Here is a 23,811-nt window from a genome sequence, read left to right as displayed (position 1 = left end):
CTTCTGAGGCAGGCTTCTCTATCAAGTCAGATCACCTGACCAGATATTGGCCAGTTATTACCAGATGCCATTATGTGCTGGTCGCTGGGCACTAGCCATAAGGCACAAGGCACCAGGTATTGGTCACCTGGCCCCAGTCTTTGAGTAATGGTCACTTGCCATTAGATCCTTATTAGTATGGGGACAGGGAGTGTGGAGAGATCCCCCCTCCCCATTGCCATGCTATGAAATAACCTGTCAGGGACAGGGAGTATGCATATACATGTAAGACTAAAAAAGGGTATCAGATCAGCATCCCCCTTGCCTGTGATTGCTCTTAATCCCTATTAGATGTGGGGGCATCCATTTCAGGAAAATGAATTGTCCTTCCCATGTATGGTGTGATTGCAGGGCTTATTTTGTAAGTTGTAGACATGCATCATCAGCTTGTCTTCCCCCAAAAACACTTGAGGAAGACAAAGAAGCATTCTCATCCTCTCACCTCATCAGAAGAGATACATGAGTTTGAAAACTCTTACATGCACACAAGATTGGCACCATTTTTATTTCGGACCAACTTGACAAGATTTTGTAAGATCCAAAGAGGGGTGGAGCCTTGGATGTGGGGTCATTGCAAGTTGGAATTTTGACAGGGATCTGAGCTTGCCTTGCCTAAGGTTAGGTTCCTGCCACCATAGCCTCACATGCTGAACTTCTTTCAAGGCCTCCTTCAGTCTTCAGAAGGAGGAATCTCTGCCTCCAGTCCATCTGTGGCCCCAACAATCATGGTTCAGCAATCTTCTTGAATTGTTGGTAGTCATCTCTAGGACAATGCATCTGAGAGGGATCTGCTGTCACAGTACAGGGTGTCTCTTCTGTACAACAACCCACAGATTCTCCACCTTCACACTTAGTTCATCTCAAGCAATCTGTCAGCCAAAACAAGTTTTTGAGGAGGGTTGCTTGTTACATTGTTCAGGCCAGGAGATGGTCCATATCAAAGATCTATTATGATGCAAAGAGGAGATTGTGATGGGTGCAGTAGGAAGGCATTATTTTAATCAAGATCTACTCTCATGACCAATTAGGGCTTTATGATTCTGTCTGGCCACTTTGAAAGGGAAAAGGAAGAATGGATGTGAAACTCCAATTCATCCCTCTAAACGCACTGCTGATATTTTGGCATCCACTGGTTCTACGTGGATTGTCCTCATGATCAAGAGGGCTTATCATTCTCTTACAGAGCGGTACCTTTTATTCGTGTAGATTAAAGTCCATGAAGTCCGAGGTAATTTGGGCCTGTCTAACTCATTTGCCATTGGAGGATGTTATGAAAGCCATGTTTTGGTGGTCACCCACCACTTTCTCCTTCTACTACCTTTGATCTCAGAAGTGCCAGAGGGAAGGCATATTTTCATTGGGTCAACAGTTGTGGCACAAAGTGGTGACCCAAGCTACCAACTGACAGTAGTGTACATTCCTGTGATAAGGGTGAGCATATCCCTTTTTATAATATTTTTGAGACCATCAGTCTGCAACCACCCAAGTAAATTTAGCAGTGTAGTAGCGACATGTAAGTATTACTGATATTAAAATGTGTGTTTTTGATGGGGGAGGTTAAAACCAATTTTAATAATGTAATACCGGTTGCTATTCTCAGAGTCCTCCTCCCATCCCACTAATGTCCCACAAGTAGTCTGTGTCCATAAGAAAGAGAACATGTGCTGTGCTTGGGCCCATGGGGGACAGAATGGGTCTACCTTCTTTCTGGCTATGGACTTATAGAACTTTCCATCTAAAGGAAGGAAGGAATTTTCTTATCTGGACAAAGGTAGTTTTCATCCCAGAAAGGTAAGCAATCCAATAGCGGCATGAATAAAGTTAATTTTACCACCCCAAAAAGCTACATTTCAGTACATGCTTCATCAACTAACAGACTCATAGGCACTGTGGGGAATATATAGTATCTTGTTTTACTTATAAAATAAACCATTTTACTTACAGGCGAAAGGATTTACTAGTCACACCTGCAGTGGAGCTTCTGAACAGAAATGTAACAGAATTTGATACTGCTAAGGTTTGTGATGCATATGGAACCACTCATATTTTTATATATATATATATGGTTAGTGCACAAGACCATAAGGCTAAGTGAGCTTTGGTTATGGCCCTGCATTCATTGTCCATCTGTCAAGAGTTGCTTATAATGACTTTAGAGTCCATATTTCAGGTCTGAATTTGATCAAATTAGCAATATGGGGTTTTATCATCAAAATCTCAGAGTTAGAGAATGAGCAAGATGACACTTAGTCAAGAGGTGATCTTGCATTGTATTGGCTGACCTTGCTAACACTGGAGGCCATATTTCTGATCCATATTTTATCAGTCTCGGAATGTATGATTATGTCATCAAGGTTCTGTAATGAGCAAGATGCATGCATATTTATGAGGTAATCTTGTATTTGATTGGCACCATTCTGAAACCCATATTTCTAATCCAATTTACATCAAAAGTTTAACAAATGGGCTTAGATCCTCGAAATGTTTGATGGGTTGTATGATAAATGAAATCCATGCATATTAATGAGGTAATCTTGCATTTGATTGGCTGAGCTTGATGCCAGTCTAGAAGTAATATTTCTGATAATTTGAATAAACTTTGGATACTGGATAATTTTATTAATGAATAAGATCCATGTGTGTTAATGATATTGTATTTGATTGACTACATTTCTGAAAGTTGTAATTTTGATCTGATTATGATCAAACTTGTAATGTGTGTTTATATCTTCAAGGTTTTGGATCAGTGTGACAACAACCAAGATCCATGCATATGACCTTGCAACTAATTGACTGACCTTGTTATCACCTGGAAGCTATGTTTTTTTTATATCTGAGTTTGGTCTTTAAATGTGGCCTTATATGATTAAGATTTCACATTGGATTGATATTGCATGGGATCAGTGGATATTAATGAGATAATCTTGATTGGCTGGGCTTGGTACTACAGAAGGACTATTTCTGATCCAGTTTTCATCAGACTTGGTACATGGGCTTAAATTCACCATGATCATGAACGAAAACAATTTTGAACATGATGCATGCATACCAGTGAGGTGATTAGGCATCTGATAGTCGGAGTTTGTCAACAGCTCTATTTTTGAATATATTTTTATCGAGCTTAGTAACTAAGTTTATGTCATCAAGGTATGCAGTGTGTTTTATTTTGAGCAAGATCTACGCATATTTGAAATGATCTTGCATATAAATTTCTGAACTTCTTACCCTGTGGGAGATTGTTTCTGACACAGTTTTAATCAAACTTGGTAAATACGAGAATTATATGTCAAGATATTGGATGGTTGTTGTGAACCTGTCTGATTGACTGTTTTTTTCACAACTCTTGAGACAGTATTTTTTATTGGATTTAGATCAAACTTGGTAAGTAGGCCTATGTCATCATGATCTTGGGTATGTATTATGATGTGTGAAATTTATGCATGTTAATGATGCAACATTGTATCGGCTTGACTGAGTATGTATAACTCTAGCATTTGTATTTAATATGTTAATAGTCTCGTATTATCAAGATGTTGGATCGGTTTGATTGCGAGCAAGATCTACATATATTAACGAGATAATCATTTATCTGATTAGCTTAGTTTTTTACCATTCTTGAGTTGTCTTGTTCTGATTATTGATTATAATCGATCATTGGTTGGTTGAACAAACAGATAAGATAATTGGTTATGAAACTACATACCTGAGTGTGGAAAGGGAGACTACTTCTTTTTAGTTGCATGCAAACACAAAGGTTAGTAAAACTCTGGTGTAAATGGTAAGCTGTATAGAACTTCCAGTCCAGTACAGTCAATCTGAATTATTTGTTCTCTTCATAACTTACAAATATAAGACCATATCATACTCCATGGGTGTAAACTTTCATAATTAGGAAAATATAATTATTATTACTTGATTTTGCAGTTAAAAATTGTTGAGTTAATAAATTTAAACAAATTTTGTTGATTTGTTTCAGGTTAAATGTAAAATCCTTTGTAGCATTTGTGAAAAATGTCAAACAAGAAAACTACATTCTTCTATATTTTAAATGATAGAGAGATCACATATTAATGAATGGGTTTGGGGGGATTGCAAAAGTTTTTCAGTTACTTAAAACTAATCAGCCATAAAAAGTTGCTTTCATTTAACAAAGATGTATAGTGAAAATAACACAATAAATTTTTTTTTATTATTTTTATCAGGTTAAAGTATAAATGTCATTAATACTCCTGTACATTTATTGACATTTGGAACTCTTGGATATAATTGTATAATGAACAAAAATTAAAATTTGCTCTTCGGACCCAATTATAATCATTTATCAGTTGGGTAAGTTGAACCGATTATGGATTGTGAAAATCTCTACTGATTCCCATCATTACTCTCAAGGTCAAATTCCAATTGTATTGTTTTCCTCAGTAAATAAGCTTGTATTATTAGAAGAACATACCTCAGTGTAATGTGGGTCACTTACAGTCCTATCAGAACATACCCTGGTATAATGCAAGTCACTTACAGTCCTATCAGAACATACCCTGGTATAATGCAAGCCACTTACAGTCCTATCAGAATATTCCCTGGTATAATGCAAGCCACTTACAGTCCTATCAGAACATACCCTGGTATAATGCAAGCCACTTACAGTCCTATCAGAACATTCCCTGGTATAATGCAAGCCACTTACAGTCCTATCAAAACTTACTCTGGTATAATGCAAGCCACTTTTATGACAGTCCTTTCAGAACATACCCTGGTATAATGCAAGCCACTTACAGTCCTATCAACATACCCTGGTATAATGCAAGCCACTTACAGTCCTATCAAAACTTACTCTGGTATAATGCAAGCCACTTTTATGACAGTCCTATCAGAACATACCTTGGTATAATGTAAGCCACTTACAGTGCTATCAGAACATACCCTGGTATAACGCAAGCCATTTACAGCCCTATCAGAACACACCCTGGCATAATGCAAGCCACTTACAGTCCTATCAGAACATATCCTGGTATAATGAAAGCCACTTACAGTCCTATCAGAACATACCCTGGTATAATGCAAGCCATTTACAGCTCTATCAGAACACACCCTGGTATAATGCAAGCCACTCACAGTCCTATCAGAACATACCCTGGTATAATGCAAGCCACTTACAGTCCTATCAGAACATACCCTGGTATAATGCAAGCCACTTTTATGACAGTCCTATCAGAACATACCTTGGTGTAATGTGGGCCATATTTATGACACAGCCTTATTAGCAAAAAATCTTAGTGCTATCTGGACCACTTGTATGACACAGCCTCATTAGCTGTTTCTTAGTATAATTGGGCAACTTTTATGACACAGCCTTATTAGCTGTATCTTAGTATAATTAGGGTCACTTTATGACAGCCTTGTTCGCTGTATCGGGGCCCTGAGTTGCCGAGTGGTCTAAAGCACTCTTCATTATGGATCACTGCCATCTCAGCTCTGTCTGCGTGGGTTCAAGTCTCGGATTCAGCTAATGTGGGTATGTGAGAAAGCATGCCAGTAGCTTCTTGTGGGTCGGTGGTTCTTTCTGGGGTTTTCCCAGGTTCTTCCTCCACCATTAATACTGGCTGCCATGTATAACCTATCATGTGCTGAAAAATGGTGTTAAACCCTACAACAACAACAACAACAATTAGCTGTATCATAGTGTAATCTGGGACATTTTTATGACTCCCGATAACAGTGTTATAAATAGGAATAACTGTGATAGCTGGAATATGAATTTGATTATCATATCTACTTCCTTTTAAGCTGAGTCAAACTATAAACTGCACAAACCCAGATCTGCCCTCTGTGCAGTTTGTTAGGAATAATCAGTAGAACAAACAACATATACCCTGAGCTACAGGCACATTATGCTATGGCAGTTCTGGATCTTTGTTGTTTGCAGTTTGACTCAACTTATAGGCAAGTATTTACAGTATATTGCAGGGTCAGTACATGAATGTTGCTCAAAACACTTAAAATTGATGTTTATTTATTTCATTTTTTATGATAGAAAGATCACTGTGTTCACCGATGACTACATGTCTAATGTTCATAATAGAAAAATCACGGGGTTTTTTTTATGACTATAATTTAATGATAGAAAGATCACTGCTTTTGTTGATGATAGCATGTATAAAGTTTATGATAGAAAGATCACTGCTTTCATTGATGACTACATGTATAATATTCATAATAGAAAGATCACTGCTTTTTTTGATGACTATAATTTTTATGATAGAAAGACCACTGCTTTCATAGATGACTCAATGTATAATGCTCATCATAGAAAGATCACTGTTTTTGTTTATGACTGCATGTATAAGGTTTATGATTTTTTTAAAAACTGTTTTCATTGAGGACTGATGTATAATATTTAGTTGAAAGTTATACAGGATATTTGGGCAGAGCCTTTATTGAATAGTTACAACAGGCTGTTGTCCTCAGTTTTCTACTGCTGAGGTTTGAAATTTTGTCTTTCAGGTGCTACAGTTGTTACCTGAGAACTGGTCAGTTCAACTTGTTAAGCAATTTCTATCGCAAACTGTACGCAAAAGTATGAACTTTCAGCGCACAATACGCATCGAACGTATGATGTCACGTGGAGAGAACCTGTGGGTCAAAGAAGCGTCTATTGAAATGCAAAAAAGTCCAATCCAGATGAATGATGACAAGTATGTGTAACTTTAGAAGTTTATAGTAACATGAAATATAATATAGATCAGTTTGTTAGGAGACAGTATAGTGTGTTGTATTGGCTGTAATTTTGTGTATATTTGTAATTATATTCTTTTCACAAATAAATATATTTAAAAATATTAGTCATAACTTACAGCTGGGTTTTGTCAAGCCATCTTTAATGAGAAGCAGGACGTATCAGTCACTGTTCCTATGTCAGTGGCTTCAATGCTAACAATAAGTTTAAATTTTGGATAAAGATTTTCATTTTACTTGTAATTCCTTCACCCTGATCATACTTGGAATGAATCATTATGACTCTACAACAGTTCTTTCTATGACATGCTTGCCTGTCCATTTTCTTTTGGGATAGTAATTGTAATAGAAAATTTGCATTAAGGTTTTGGTTAATGTTTTTTCATTTCCTAAGCCGTTGGTGGATTTTCTTCATACTTCAGATGTGGCGTTATAAACCTCGGATACTTCATTCATTGACCTGCCTGCTTGCCACTTTGACCATGGGGTCTTATCAAATTTGTATTTAGGTTTTGGTAACAGAATGATTCATCTGCATATATTTTCTAATGGATTTTCTACATATGAATCATTTTTAAGCTGTGAAAGTTCTTTTCATGACACCACCTTAGTCCCCTTTCTCTGAGGGTCAGGGTCAGTCATAGAAAATTTGCATCAATGTTATAATAAAGGTTGTACATTTGTTCATATTTCCTCAATACTTTATTGGGTTTTGTGAATGTTTGGGGTGAATTATTATGTGGCTAAGATTGTTCATTCTGCAGCATGCTTGCTCACACCATAAATCTTATTTTCAACGTCAAAGTCAGAAACTTTACATCATGGTTCTGGTTAAAGTTTATTCTTTGGTATAACCCCTTGGTCAGTTTTGTTAATTACTTGGGATGAATCATTAAAAAACTAGGACAATTCAAGGGTCAAAATCACAGTTATAGAAATTGTATATTAAGGTTACATCTCAGGTTGTAGCTCATGTGGTTCAAGGTCAGGTGTAGTTATGGTAGTGACTCTTAATTTATTGTTCATTTCCTGCTATGTGTTGTCCATCAACATTTGTTATTGTCAACTTATTCTTTAAAACCAATTTACCAGTTTCAATCAAACTTCGCAGAGGGCATTCTGACAGGAGGAGCTTTAGAAGTTTTATAGATGAAGCTAGTCTACAATCAGATATGGCCACTGTTACTAAAAATAGAAAAATCTTTCAGTGACATCTTCTCAAAAGGCACTGAACAGACTTGGACTAAATTTGAAAGAAAGCATTGTGGTAGTGGGAGCTTTCAATTGAAGCCAATCAATCCAACATCAGTTATGGGCAATATGACTATGGATAATAAAACCTTTAAATAACCTCCATTTAGAAACTACTCAACAGAGTCTGACCAAATTTGACAGAAATCATCTTGGACTGAAGGAGTTTCAGATTTATACAAATTATGCCAATCTGCAATTGAGTATGACACCAATATAGATAACTAGAAATAGATAAACTTGTAACAAGAAAACCGGGTTGGATTTTGGATTTACAACAGAACACTTTTAATGGTAATACAAATACAATGTTTAATGATGAATGACTTGAATGAGAAAAGAATTATGACATGCATGTATAAGATCCAAATATTGGAGAAATTAACAATCTGCATGAACCTAATCATTTCAGTAAATGAAAATACAAAAAAATGACCTTACATGGTACAAGGACAAAGTTGAATGATTGACAGTAATTTCACACAACGAAAAGAATGATGTGTTTCAGTCAAATAGTGACAAATGAGGTATTTTACTCAAATAGTAAAATGATGAAAATAAAGGGACAGATATCATACAAAATATCTTTACAATCCCAAAACACTGGGTATTACAAACCCCAAATTAGCCCACGGCTAAAAGATTACATGTATAGAGTTACATACTCCGTCACCAGCACAACTTGGCTACCAGTCACACTGTTCAATCAAGCAGTCAGTATTACAGGTAGTCACCAACCACTTTCCAATTCCCTGGTCAGCCAAGCAATCAGCACCCACCAATTGGTCAGCAATGCCTGATCACCTGCTACTCAACCAGCAACACTGCTCACTCAGCTCTATAATTGGTATGGTTCAGCTTTACAGCTGCTATGGTCAACTTCTGTGGTTAGCTCTACAGCTGGTACCACATCGACTCTGATCAGCTCTACAGCTGTGGCTCCAATCAGCTGAAAATACATCTAACACCGTGTACTATGCATGACACGGGCGTATACAATAAAAATTTAAACAAATTTATCAATACAAACACTCAACAGAATTTGACAAAGTTTAAAAGAAAGCATCCAGTCATAAAGGAATTTCAGTTTTCGACTATTGCTACTCATGTAAAATCATATGGGCTGATGAATATGGAGACACATTGAAACAGTTTTCATACCAAGATGTGTGAAAGCTTTTCAGTAGCTTCCTGTGGGTTAGTAGTTCATACAGGGATTTTCCCCGGTTCTTCCACCAGTTATACTGACCACCATGTATAGCCTATTGTATGCTGAAAATCATGTTCTTAGACCTCATGTTTCCTAAAACCCTTGATTAATTTTGTTCATACTTTGCATGCATCATCAGAAAGTTACTTATGTGACGTGCTTTATAAATGTTTTAACTCAACAGAAGAGCTTATGGGACGGCATGTGGTCTGTAGCACATCTGTGGTCTGTCTATTAACATGCAGTTATTATTGCTACTCCTGCTTAGCTACATGGAGGATTGCCATGAAACTTTACACACAAATTCATCCCTGGCCCTCTTGACTTCATAAACCCTGATGGTGCAAGCCCTCAGGGTTTATGAAAATTTCACCACTATTAACAGGTATTGATCTTTTGAAATAGATACCCCTTTTGAAGTCCTTAATTAATTTAGACCTTAAAATGTGATTTACATTGGTTCAGAAGCATATACATTAGAACAAAAATAGAAGTACATGTGTAATTACCATTTTTATGACCATGATTGAATTTTAAAGATGTTAAGGGTTTGTAGATAGTGGTGGATTGACAGAAACAGAGATTAAGGTCTCAACAGAAGATGAGATAATCTTTTAATCTTTTCATGCAAGAAAATGTATTTTCAATTTCTTTTCTTTTTGCAGAATGTGTGCAGTATGCAACAGAGCATTCAGTGATCCAACATTTGTTCGTTATCCTAATGGAATTATTACCCATGTCCATTGTGCAAAGAACAAACATGTTTGTCCAGTGACTGGAAAATTGTTCAGTATATGCAGTAAGAATTCCTGACCCCAGCTGGCTTTAGGGTTTATGTTTCTAATTCTGCTGTTGGATAACCAAGGTGTGTGGCTCACATTAGTCATCGATAACACTTTGCTGCCCTGAACATGCAAAGTTTCATCATGCAGGTTGTATTGCAAGGAAGAAATTGTGAAAATTGTCCTTACAATAAAATATTTGACTTGTTTTAAGCGCAGGAGCAGAGTGAAAGAAGACAGTCTCTAATCATCATGTCACTGACATTTACCATGCATTCAGATTACATTATAATCACCTAGATTTTGTAAAATGTGTTGTGATAATTTTCCTGGCAATTCACTTTTAAAAAAATACATTTTGTCAGTTGCCATTACATTTGTTTATGCAAAAATGTATGAAGCAGAAGTATTATATGAGTCAACATGTCTGGAGCTAGTTTTAATACTGTAAAAAGTCTGAAATTCTACGCAAACAATAAACAAGATTTTTTTTCAGAATAATTCATGTTGTATAAAACATTTCACTTTCAAAATATTAATGCAGATTTCTTCACTATCGAGACAGGTAAGAGATGTTTGCATCCATGTGACACAGAATTGTCATGGAAGGTCGATTTTGTGCTTTTCTTGCCTTCCTCTGGTTGTCTTTGATTGGTTATCTGCCATTGGTCACATAATGGTTTGGTGATGTCATAATACTCTAATTCACACTTTCATGATGTCTTAGTGTTCAGCATGGCTTTTGTTATTTCAGTTAACAACAGATGATGGTAAAATTTATGTGCATAATTCTGCATATTGATCTGGATTGCATTGTTGAACTAAGGTTTCATTGTAAAATTGAATTTGATCTGCAATTTTAAGTAGAAATGCAAATTTTGTTGGTCTAAATTAATCCTTATACATACAAACATTAAACATACTTCAATTTTAACGACAATCTAAAATGTCACATTGAATTCTGACACAACAGATTGGCATACAGTAGTTTTATACAGTGTATTTTAGGAATAATTAGAACAGTGATACAAAAAAATATATGTTATTTAAAAATAAAGACAAAATAACATTTCCAGCAAAAAGTGGAAAATCTTACATAATATAATTAAGAGTTTAACGTTTTTTCTGAGTTAATCATGGTATAAACTGTCAGTTGCTGACTCACACATCTTACATAATGCCCATAATTAACTCAGAAAAAACATTAAACTCTTATAATTGAAATTTTAATTATTCGTTATGTTATTTTGTTTCATTCATTGAAAAAACAGAAATCTTAATTGAGCGTAGTAATACATGTTTGGGGTTTTCTGTTACGTAGCTATTCATAGCACTTGGGATTGTCCTGCTTTATGGTAATAAGGTCATCATAATACCAGTCCTTCAGCCAATGAAAACCAAATTTATTCAATTTTTTTTTTTTTTTAAATTGCTAGAATGATCTTTTCCTTTAATGCTTACTTTGTGTCTGCCTTTACTGGCAGTGGTTATCATATGCTTTCCATGTGACTCTATTTATGGAAGTGGGTATTCTTAGAAAAGTAGTTCTCCTTACAGTTCATACAGAAATAAACACAATTCATTTTGATCACGTGGTAACATTCAGACCAATGGAAATGTTACTTTCCTTTACCATCTACTGGCATTGTAATTATTAGACATTAAAGATGAAAATCTTAGATAATAGACATTAAAGAGGAAAATCTTACATAATAAAGGTTAAAGAGGAAAATCTTTCACAATAGACATTAAAGAGGAAAATCTTACATAATAGAGATTAAAGAGGAAAATCTTACATAATAGAGATTAAAGAGGAAAATCTTTCACAATAGACATTAAAGAGGAAAATCTTACATAATAGAGATTAAAGAGGAAAATCTTACATAATAGAGATTAAAGAGGAAAATCTTACATAATAGAGATTAAAGTGGAAAATCTTACATAATAGAGATTAAAGAGGAAAATCTTACATAATACAGATTAACAAGGGAAATCTTACATAATAGAGATTAAAGAGGAAAATCTTTCACAATAGAGATTAAAGAGGAAAATCTTACATAATACAGATTAACAAGGAAAATCTTACATAATACAGATTAACAAGGAAAATCTTACATAATACAGATTAACAAGGAAAATCTTAATAATAGACATTAAAGTGGAAAATCTTAATAATAGACATTAAAGTGGAAAATCTTACATAATATAGATTAAAGTGGAAAATCTTAATAATAGAGATTAAAGCACTTTCAAGAATGAAATAATATATTGTCAATACCATAACAGTTTATGGGTATTTTTCAGTTTTGATGTTAAAGATCGCTTTTATTTACAAAATAAAATGATGAGGTTTCCACTTTATGTTAAATTTGGAAATAATTGACTCCACATTATATTATAGTGTCACTAATTTTTATGGGGTACCAATTTTCATGGATTTCATTGTTACTCCAAAACCATGAATTATAGACCCAATGAAAAATTAGCCATACATAATAAAGAAGCCCCCACCCATTTTCTGAGTCTTTCATTCCTTGAAATAAACAAAGCTGTTTGATAAATCACCATCATTTTTGCAATCTTGTAATAACATGCTAGCTTTAAAAGTGTTAAACCTTTAAGAAAAAAGAAATGTGAAGCATTTTTATTGTTTCAGCGTACACATAGCTGTATAGTATCCAGTAGTTTATTATTTCACCTACTGCCTTAAATCAAAATGTTGTGACTTAAGGAAGAATAGAGGGAAAGAAGAAAAAGCATAAAGTATTAAAACACAAGTACTACTGAAAATGAAAGCAAAACTAATGCTACTAGTATATGAAAATTAGATTTAATACTAATTCGGGTGAAACTATTGTCCAAAAATTTAAATCCTTATGAAAGTATACCATATTTTATCCATGCATGCTTGCTTAGTCCCAATGAACAACATGGTTGTTAAATACAAGAACCATTGCTTGAAGCACAAACACTAATGAAACACCACATATGTACAGATTACTGCATAGTAGTGAAACTCACATTTCACCCGATTTTCAGATTAACTGCTGAATCAGCATCATCTCAAAGTCACCTGGTACATGCGAATGTTTTTCAGGTAAACAATCCTGAAAATGTTCAATTATAAAGTCCAACATTCTCATAGCCATGAATAATTATGTCCTGTCTTTGACACAGATTTCATGTGAGCCGCAATTATCCATTCAGCATGAATTCATGAAGTTTTTAAGTAAAGTCGGGTGATTGAAATTAGTTCACACATGAGGTTGGCTTGAGCAAAGGAGTGATTCCATTGTTTCTCAATTTATTTAGCATTTTTACATTTTGATGGATTCTGACCACATCAAATGTTGACACAGCATGCTAACTGCATTGTGCAAGTTGCAGTTGGTCATGTGTTTGGTTCACATGTAAAATGAAGACATTATTTTAACCCAAAGGGATCAAAATTGGATTTGATCACTCTTAAACCACGGCATTAATGCCATGATCATCAGACAGTAATTGATCATACACTTCAACTTTAATAACCAATTAACTTAATGTTGATGGCTGTGTCAACTCCCTTTGATGTTGCTTGGAAGTCAGTGATCTTGGCAGGTGTTGGATTGATGCTTAGGCAAGTACTGGTATTGTTTTAATCACTGAAACAGTTGCCATTAGTTGTTGACATAATTTTGTTCTTTTGTATTCTGTTTTTGTGGTATTTGTAAAGGTTAATACATTAAGTTAATGCTTGCAAAACATACAGAAAGTAAGTACCAACAATTTTTTTTTTTTACAGATCCACAAGAATTGAGACGTGAAAATAAATGATAATACAGTATTTGAGAAATATATTTTTTAATGATCTTATTGTAGAAATAATCGGTTTTTTTAATTTTATTTTAATTTTTGGGAATAGGTGCAACAGTTGCTTGGATGGTCTTCTTTTTATTATGCCGTGGTAGCATCTTTGGTAGAAATATTTAGTCTTATGACAACCTTAATTTATTATTACCTTTGTTGGATAGATCCTCCTCGATGAAGTAATGTGATGGAATACAGAATATATAATTAAAAAAATCTCTTTTGAAAAACAAAATCAGTGTTAAAAAAAGTGCATGTGGTTGTCACTGGGCAGTAGAAAATTCCAATCTTAGAATGACATTACATTTCATCTTCTTGAAAGAGCTGCACATAAGATTTATAACTCATTGACTTGGATTTCCTTGTCATGGTTCTAAACCAAACATTGATTCTGTTAATACCTGTTTCAGAAAGATGATAAAAGACTTACTGAAACTGGGACCTTGTATATTTTTCACCGGCAATGAAAAGATTGAATTTCCCACTGATATATCTTTAGATTGTCACATTCGTTTTAATTGTCTTACACTTAATGACTTCATCTTTGCCTGCTTGATAGAAAGTTAATGGGACGATTTAATCAGAATTGAAAAGTTAAAATATTAATTTTTAGAGATTTTGATCTAATAAAAAATGGAGATTAATGTTTGCATGTATAAAATGTCATTGATATACTAGGTTCAACACATTAAAGTGCATTTATTTTGTAGATTCAATTCGTTAAAGTTGTTTATCAACTTGGTTCAGTTCATTTTTGGTCATTCATCGAATTGGTTCTTCAAAATGTTTATGTACTTGTTCTTGTTGATGATACTGGACATACATGTATTATACTGGTATAATTGATGTCAGACTGGTATAATTGATGTCAGACTGGTATAATTGATGTAAAACTGGTATAATTGATGTCAGACTGGTATAGTTGATGTCAGACGTATAATTGATGTCAAACTGGTATAATTGATATCAGACTGGTATAATTGATGTAAGACTGGTATAACTGATGTCAGACTGGTATAATTGATATCAGACTGGTATAATTGATGTAAGACTGGTATAATTGATGTCAAACTGGTATAATTGATATCAGACTGGTATAATTGATGTCAGACTGGTATAATTGATGTCAGACTGGTATAATTGATGTCAGAGCTCATTAATGTAATGTACATACAATTTTCAAACTTTGTATAAGTACATGAGAACAAAATAATAATTCCAATATGTTACATTGTCTGACGAAAGTGTCAACATGCATGTTCATGTACCAGCCAATGAATCATGATAAGGTCCTATTTAAAAACTCCCACCTGGCAATCACCAATTTGACAAGCAATATCCACATAGTACAACAAAATTTACACTTGAGTTGTTGATATCATAGGTGTGACAGTGTCACTATCAGAATTAACATAATCCAAGAAATCAACATCCTCAATACCAGACGAATTTCACATCACATGCCATAACAAGGGAAACATCATCAGCATTGCTGTCACTGGTAATGACTTCTGTTTGCTCACTAAACCCTGCCTTAACAAATGGGTTTGCAACACAATCTGTGGAAACATAACACCATGCATTATAAATCATATTGAATGCAGACAGTACATTTATTTCATGCTAAAAAAAAAGTCAGGGCTCGTGAGGTATCTTTTGGATTAGAGCTTGTCAGTACTTTGACTTCTATTCCTCAGATTTTTTTTTAGAATAGACATTATTTAGGAATTTAGTCAGGAAGAATTAAAGTATAAAATTTAACAAAACATTTTGTATCTAAGAATGTAATAAATAAATCTTTATGTTGCAATCAAGCAAAATGTGTGCCTCTGTGTTTTGTATGATCATTTCATGTTTGTTTATTTTACGTCATATGAAGAATTGATTTATTATGTTGACATAAAATTCAGATGTGTATGATAGTATAAGTTGTGTATCTATATTATGTATACATGAGAAATACACATTATATGGGAAAATGTGGGAACATTGGATTAGCCAGCAGGCTGGTTTGGAAAGAAAGTGAAGCTGGGCTTGCATTGATAGATTTTGCTGTTTATATAATGTTAGAATATATTGGTTGGTATTTGTAAAGGAGAAGGACATTCCTCTTTTATAAAAACAATGTACCCATACATTTTATTGCCTTTTTCATTTGCTTATAATACAGGACACTCACTATACTACATGTAAGGAAGGTCTTCTCTGTTTCGTCTTGCTGATTTAGACCATGGGTGACAACAGTTAGACAACCACTCAGTATGCATAGTTTTTCTGGTTGTCACCCGATGACTACATGTTCGACTTGCATATTATGAACACAAGTCATTCATAATTTGGGGGGGCGAAAACATTTAATTGCATGCTAGGGCGGAAAGATGGAGAGTAGCAACAAGCATTAGTTACAGTCTCTCATATCAGAATTATGGACTGGATACATGGATCCAGCATCCCATAACCTGCCACAACCTCAAAAACTTGACAATGTCATGCCAGTGATGATGGCTGTGGTCTACAGTACTGACATCAAGTGAACATTTTTTACAGAAAATTCTACCTTCAGTTGCTTCCACAATCTGAGTCTTTATAGTTCACCACCATGGGACTCATCTTTGTTGGCATTTCCTATAGACCTTGCCACCTGAGGGCTCAGCTCAATTTCTGTTGCTGTACAGTGAGGGAAAGAGAAAAGCAAACAGCAAAAGTACCCTCAGACAAAGCAGATGCATGGACTGGTTATGCGGATAGAACATCATGTAACCCATCCCTTATAATGAACCAGATGCCATTCTCGTCACAAGGATGACCTTCTTCCATTTTGTTCACACTAGGCCATATACATGGGATTGTTGGGTCCTTGACCGTAACATATCCATGATAAATCATGGTATCAATTCAATTCCTTAAGTTTAGTCTACAGAATAAGCAAGGCATATTCTTGGGATGCCACTGAGAAACAATCCTACAACTAAGTGGAAGAGTCAGAGGGATATCATTCATTTTCACCGGTGTACCACAGGACCATCCCTATCATAATGACATACATACAGGCCCCCCTTTCCACCCTATCACAGAACCTTGTGGGGAGAAGGCTCCAATCTGACATGGCTGAATGGGGAAGATTTACCATGATGTCATGGGGACCCAACAGTAGTGTCTGGTGACTGGGTATCACATTCAGCAAACGTACTAAGCTTTTGGCCACAGCTCTTTAAGCTACAAAGCAGCACTTATCAGTTGATCTTCAGCTTAATCAGATTCAATCAACTCTTTCACACTCTTGGGTTTGTGATGAAATAAATACAACAAGAAGTCCTAACACTGTCCATTTTAAAGACTGTGCAGTCAGTGTGGACTTGAAAGAGATGTGATTTCGTACCCGATTAAAACAGCTTTCAGAAGTTCTATGATTTGCCTACAATAGGCTGCAAATAATAGACTAGTTTTATTTTGGAGCAAGATGTGATTTTACAGGTTGCTCTTCTTTCATTCTCAATCTCTTGTCAAGAAGAACATCTTAGACCTAATAATCTTTGAAGATTCAGTCGACTAAACCTGGACTCTATGTACAGGTAAGAAGAATGTGTTCTTGGGGGAAAAAGATTTCATTTCATATAATGGTTAGTTCTGTGCCTCTATAGAGCAATCCATCAGCTAGAATATTCATTTGCTACCTGAGTTTTGCTCATTAAGGTAGTGGACATCTTGTTACTTGGTCGCTTTTTGGGCTTTCACAACAATAGTTACATGGTCCAAGTGGAGACCAAACCTTGACAATTGGACCAGCTCTCTCAATTGGCAACCATTTGAGTTTGCATCATGAAGGCACTTTAAACTTTCATCAGCGATACCTCTGCAAACACATCCTCTGGGAATTACAATCGCTACAGATGTGAACACAGTGATGGAGGGAACAAGCCTCCTACCTTTGGGGAATGACATAGGAGCATGGTCCTCTCAGAAAATTATTTATATGTACACATATTTTAAATGGATACCGTTTTTGAAAGCCTGTTATTGGTGGCTGATGATTCTACATGAGAATAAGTTATCATTCTCCCTCAGAACTTCACTGTTGTGACTGTTCTTAAACAGCACAGCAGAACAAATACTCAGGCCTTTGTATTCTTTTGGGGATTTTCTAAAGTGATGTCCTCGACAACTTTCCAGGTTTCAGTTCGACATATCCTAGGTTGGCTAATGTATTGGCACACATTTTTCTGCAAGCAGGAACTTGTACAAATGGAATACCTTTCTCTTCCCTCAGTTTCATACGATACATGCTTGACAGGATGAACTTATGATGGACATTAGTAACAAGGTGGAATGCCAACAGTCCCATCCTTTGTCACACCAATCCTGGGCCCAAAAGCCTTGCTAATTGTTGCTTCCTGTATATTGGAATGGCTGAATGTATACAGGAACCAAAAGTATCAGAGTGTCTCTTCATCCTGATTATCCTGCTGAATTAGGGAATACAAGCATATAAAGGCGAAATGAACTATAATCTCATTGGTTCACACCAGAGTACTTTATTCCAATGGAGATCTCCATACCACAATAACTAACTTTCTAGGCTCTTTGTGAGAAACAGTTAGCAGCCATCACGGTTAAACCTATTGTTCCACAATCACTAGCACACATGTGCTGTGATAGAAGAGAGGAAAGCACATGATATAAAGACCTGTCTGATCTTCTGTTTGTTTGGATTTCAATGACACCAGATCCTTGCCCAAGTGGATTTTTCATGGGGATTAACCTAGCTGTACAAGACATCAACTGAACTGCTCTCAAGAGCTTCATTAGATCACCTATCATACAAGCCCTGCCTCATCACTTCTTTGGCAGTCAGTAGAAAAACAAGTAATACATTTCTTGGTGGACCCATCTGCTTACAGACCCATCATGATGGATCAATATTGCTCATGAAGCCCCCCCTCCCCACTTTCACCTTTCATATAATACCTGCTTCATTTCCATTAGCAATGGCAGGAAGAATTGGTGAAATAAATGCCTTATCAGTAAGTAATCACGATGATTCTATGAATTTAGTCAACAAGCTACCCCAAAGCTACAAATTATACGGGGAAAACCACAATTGCTAAATTCATTGGTCAGAGTGCACTAGGAAATTATGGTTAAAAATAGTTAAGATTAACAAAATATTTCTGTATTTTGATTGATCTCCTACAACTATCGTGTAGAAATTCTTCTGCTGGTATAAACATAACATAGCAGTTAGCAGCAATCGGCTGGGGAAAAAAAGAATATTTACAATAGGAATTTTGCTCAATCCTCTCATCTTCTTGTATTTGTCCAGTCACCACTGTTAGGGTATGAAGCTATCATTCAGTTTTTCATTTTTTTTGCATTTCCAGAGCATAGCTTTCAAACTATTCAAGGTATTCAACCAAACTTGGTACACATCATGCAATTTCACCATGTTCATACTTAGAATTTCCTGCATTCATTGTTTTTTCATGTTTCCATGGAAGTATTATATAAGTAGTATGTAAATTAACAGTCTTAGACCATAGTGTACCATTATAAATGGTGCGAAAAATTTTGAGTGCTGGACGATAAAATATTTTCTGTATTATTTATAAAATAAACATGGGATGGGGAGGATATATCATCTCTTTTTTGTCCAAGATTCTACATAAACTTTAGTTAATGTATCTTTAAATAACAGAATTGTGATGTACTACAAGTGAACAAAAGTTGGATTCTGTCATATTGAAAGATTTGAAAACCTCAGTTCTTGTTTATATGTAACATTTTGGAAATAACGTGCTGCCGATAGATTATTTTTATTGCTTTAATATTTTTTATGCAATGATTTGCAAGAGACATGCATGATGAATAGTAAAACTGCTGAAATCATGTGTAAGCATATATTTACAAAACAAATGTTTTCTGTATTTGAATAAGTAGAAGAGGGGGATTTATGCAAAACTCCTCATCAGGTCAAGATGTTCAAATTGCTTTTTGTAATCGTACATTATTCTTTTTCTTTATGTATCATATTTTCTCATCAGTAATCAATAAACTTTCATATCATTGATATGTACTTTAACATTTAAACAGTTCATGTAATCGTTCATGGACACTGATCTTTATTTACAGCAGTCCACAAGATTTCATGAAAATAGTAATAATATCAATAAATAAACGTGATTTTGCATACATTGTTCATAAACTTTTTTGTATCACTTCAAGCGCATAGGCAAGACATGGGGATTTATTTTGTTATGACATTTTATCGTAGATATTAGCATTTGTGTCAGCATTCATATTTTGCATTGAACTCTTTGTGAGGAAGCTTGCCAGTAACATCCCCTAGGTTGGTTGTTCTTCCCTGGGTTTTTCCAGGTTCTTCCTCCACCAGTTATACTGGCTGCCATGTATAGCCTATCTTGTGTTGAAAAATGGCGTTAAACCCAAACCACATTGATGCATGAGCAGTCATTAAATTTGGTGTTTGTATTGATCATGGAGGGTACTGCTTATTGCATGCTAAAGAATGTCACAGTGACCTATTTTTAACACTTTGGTGGGTATTTGGAATGTACTTTGGCACAGCAGGAAAGATGTAGCATGCTGTGGAACGCTTAATAATTTATTTAGTCCAAACGTCACGTTTTGCCTCATGTGACAGTATCAATGTTCCAGGATCTGTGATATTGCTCTTTATGATAGACTAAAATCAAGTTGTATTAGAGGAAAGATAAAAGATGTTGCTTTAAACATGTTGCAGAGTAATGTAAATGTCATTTTCACATTTAAAATGCAACTGAAGAAGCAAAAAGACCAGTTTGTTTTCTCAGCAAAAAAAAAAATCAGTGGTTTTGGAACTGGAGTGTGTGACCATATTTCAGATTCCTCTTATTAGCTGCAAAGCAGATGGCACCAAATGCCACACCGTTGTAAACAGTACTGTAAGTTTGAGATTTGGAGATCAAAAAGGCCTGGATGCAGAACTTATGGATATAATCAGCTACAATATATTCAAATTTTCACCCATCTGTTCATCCACAGGCAAATTAGCCAATCAAGGAAAAAAATCTTTTATAAGAATTTGGTGATGCCAGGGTTTCTCTCTGTTTTCAGTTGTATTCCTTAAAAATTAAAATCTATCAAGTACAGTAAGTTAAAGTTAATCTCATGAAGTATCATGCTATTTCAATCAGTGAATTTATCTCACACAGAACATTTTTCACCCATATTCCTCTCCAGTGTTTATTCTCATACAAAATGTCTCACCTATATTCATTTCAATTGTTTTTGTGATATGTAATGTTCAGCAATAATTTAGCCAGAATATTGCCTTGTAGAAATAATGTTCTTAAAAATATTTTGCTAATGATCTTGAAAATTAAAACAACTAACAATAAAAGACCACAAGAATTAGCCTTATCTGTTCAGTAAATTGTCTCTCACCCGCCCAGCATATTTTGCATGTCTTTTGGATATACATGTACCAGAGGAGAACTGAAATGTATAGTCTTTCCTATTCCTGAAATCAAAACACTAAGACATCCAAGATTGAATTATAAATAAAGTTCTTCAGTAGAAAAAATGTTTTAGCTTCATTTTATCTTCTCTAGTAATTGAATGATTTGTTGTACCATATAGCCATCACCCCAGTGGCCTAGTAGTTAGAGTGTCTGTCTTGGATGTGGGAAGCAGCAGGTTAAGTCATACCAAAGACTTATAAAAATGGTACTAACAACTGCCTTGGTAGGGGCTCAGCATTAAGAGGTTAGTGGTAGTTCTGGTCAGCCTGGATAATGTGACTGGGTGGGACATCATGCTACATGTCTGCCCCAGTGCTAGACAGCATTATAAACTGCCACACTACAGACATCGTAGCAATATGACTGAAAATATTTTAAAGCTACACTAAAAATCCAGGTATAAACACTGAACCATATAGCGATTTTTTTTTAAATGTATGTACATGCATGCATACATACATGCATATGATTTTTACAACTACTACATTGAAACTGTCAATAGTGTTTCAGATATCATGAAATATCTTTAATACTCAAGTCCATTGTAGGTCACAGTTGTTAAGTAGAATTAAGCAAACTGTTTTAATTGAATGAAGCCTTTTTTTAAAAAGAATACTGTAAAATCTTCGCAAAGCAATTGTAATTATGTCACATGTCATAACTTTAAGAAGAACTAAACTTTGGCATGATAATACGATAGTGGAGATCACCCATGGCTTGATAAAAAGAAAAATATACATATAAAAAATAATATCTGTACCAAAGATATATGGAAATCAAATTAAATTCAGGTGTTCTGGAACTGAAGTGGTAAGTGCTATTTTCACTGTCATAAAAACATTTAGTAAACTTAGCAATGAAATGTCATATCATTACAGTGCATAAAATCAAATCTATGTAATTCTTTTTCAGGTATATTATCTGATCATAATACATTAGGAGTACATCTCATGCTTGTTTGAGCAAAAAATAGCTAAAACGTTGTCTGCTTGCCAAGTTGAAAGTCGGACAAGAGTAGTCTTCCCTTGGATAGTGTCATTGGTGCCAAAATGCCATCAATTACTTCCACTCATCTGGTGTACAGGAGCTCAAAGATGTCCGTGTTGTTTTTACACTTATTTTATAACGCTTGCAGTGAAATGACATTACAATAACGTACATGCTTGTTTATTAGTAATTGGACATACTCCCTTATAAGTCAAGTCAAACTGCAAATAACAAAGATCCTGATCTGCCATAGCGCAGTGTGCCTGCAGATCAGGGTCTGCCTTGTTTTACTGCTTACTTCTAACAAACTACACAGACCTAGATCTGCCATCACATAATGTGCTGGCAGATCTGGATCTGTGCAGCTTGCAGTTTACTCATCCATGCTGACATGCTGTTAAACCCTAACATACAATAAAACCCGTCTTGGAAGACTACTTCTATGTGAGACCACCAGTCTTGAGAGACCATATTCTCAGTGCACAAATGTATTGATTATATGGCATTATGAACTGTTATGAGAGGCCACCTGTCTTGAGAGACCATAATTTTGGCAAAAAGGGATGGTCTTTCAAGATAGGTTCTGCTGTATAAAGACAGAATTTACAGTAAGTTTGTGTTACACCAGCATCAGAGTTGTCATGAGACCATTTAAAAAAGTTTGATAAATGTTTGTAGAGTTGCTGCAAAATAAATGAAGTTTAATGATGCTAACTCTAATATCAATCCTAACAAGCTCTGCAGAATGCATTGTCTCACCTAGCAATGCATCATTCATATAAGCAACATGGCACCATATTCTAACTTTCTGACGACGAAACTTGAGCCCATGCCACACACAAAAAATCAGATACAATACTTAATGTGGATCTGTATACAAGATGGAAATTTGGTAGTATAGTAGAGGGAGCCAAGTTAAGAAACATCTAATTGAGCTTTTTTCAATTTAGGATTATTGACAGACATTTTTTCGGAACTTTCTTGCATAGTGTTTTGAGAATACAGGGACCAGAAAAGTGTCTTATCAGGATACAAATATTAGCTATAGAGTAATACAGGATGAAAGTGTCAAAACAGGATGCAAACATTAAGTATGGTGTAATACTGTACCAAAGTGTCATATTAGGATACAAACATTAAGTATAGAATAATACTGTACCAAACTTTCATATCCTGATACAAACATTAAGTATATATAGAGCAATACTGTACCAAAGTGTCATATTAGGATACAAACATTAAGTATAAAGTAATACTGTACCAAAGTGTCAAATCAGGATACAAATATTAAGTATAGAGTAATACTGTACCAAAGTGTCATATTAGGATACAAACATTAAGTATAAAATAATACTGTACCAAAGTGTCATATCAGGATACAAATATTAAGTACAGAGTATTACTGTACCAAAGTATCATATCAGGATACAAACATTAAGTATTG

General features: G+C 35.0%; 1 protein-coding gene across 1 annotated transcript in view; it reads left to right on the top strand.

Annotated features, from left to right (window-relative positions):
• LOC149785708 (transforming growth factor-beta receptor-associated protein 1-like) overlaps nucleotides 1-21,270 on the top strand; it is a 107,608-nt gene extending 86,338 nt beyond the window's left edge. Inside the window, exons 19-21 of the mRNA XM_089979575.1 lie at nucleotides 1,984-2,056; nucleotides 6,541-6,731; nucleotides 9,898-21,270. Of these exons, the coding sequence (XP_089835701.1) occupies nucleotides 1,984-2,056; nucleotides 6,541-6,731; nucleotides 9,898-10,045 (412 nt within the window). The 3' untranslated portion in view covers nucleotides 10,046-21,270. The remainder of the gene's footprint in view (nucleotides 1-1,983; nucleotides 2,057-6,540; nucleotides 6,732-9,897) is intronic.
• The last annotated feature ends 2,541 nt before the right edge of the window (nucleotides 21,271-23,811 follow it).

The sequence above is a fragment of the Sinohyriopsis cumingii genome, chromosome 13 (assembly GCF_028554795.1).
Source record: "Sinohyriopsis cumingii isolate HCF-2022 chromosome 13, ASM2855479v2, whole genome shotgun sequence".
Classification (NCBI taxonomy): domain Eukaryota; kingdom Metazoa; phylum Mollusca; class Bivalvia; order Unionida; family Unionidae; genus Sinohyriopsis; species Sinohyriopsis cumingii.
The sequence above is the reverse complement of the archived record's forward strand: the minus strand, read 5'-3'. Positions and strand labels throughout refer to the sequence as shown.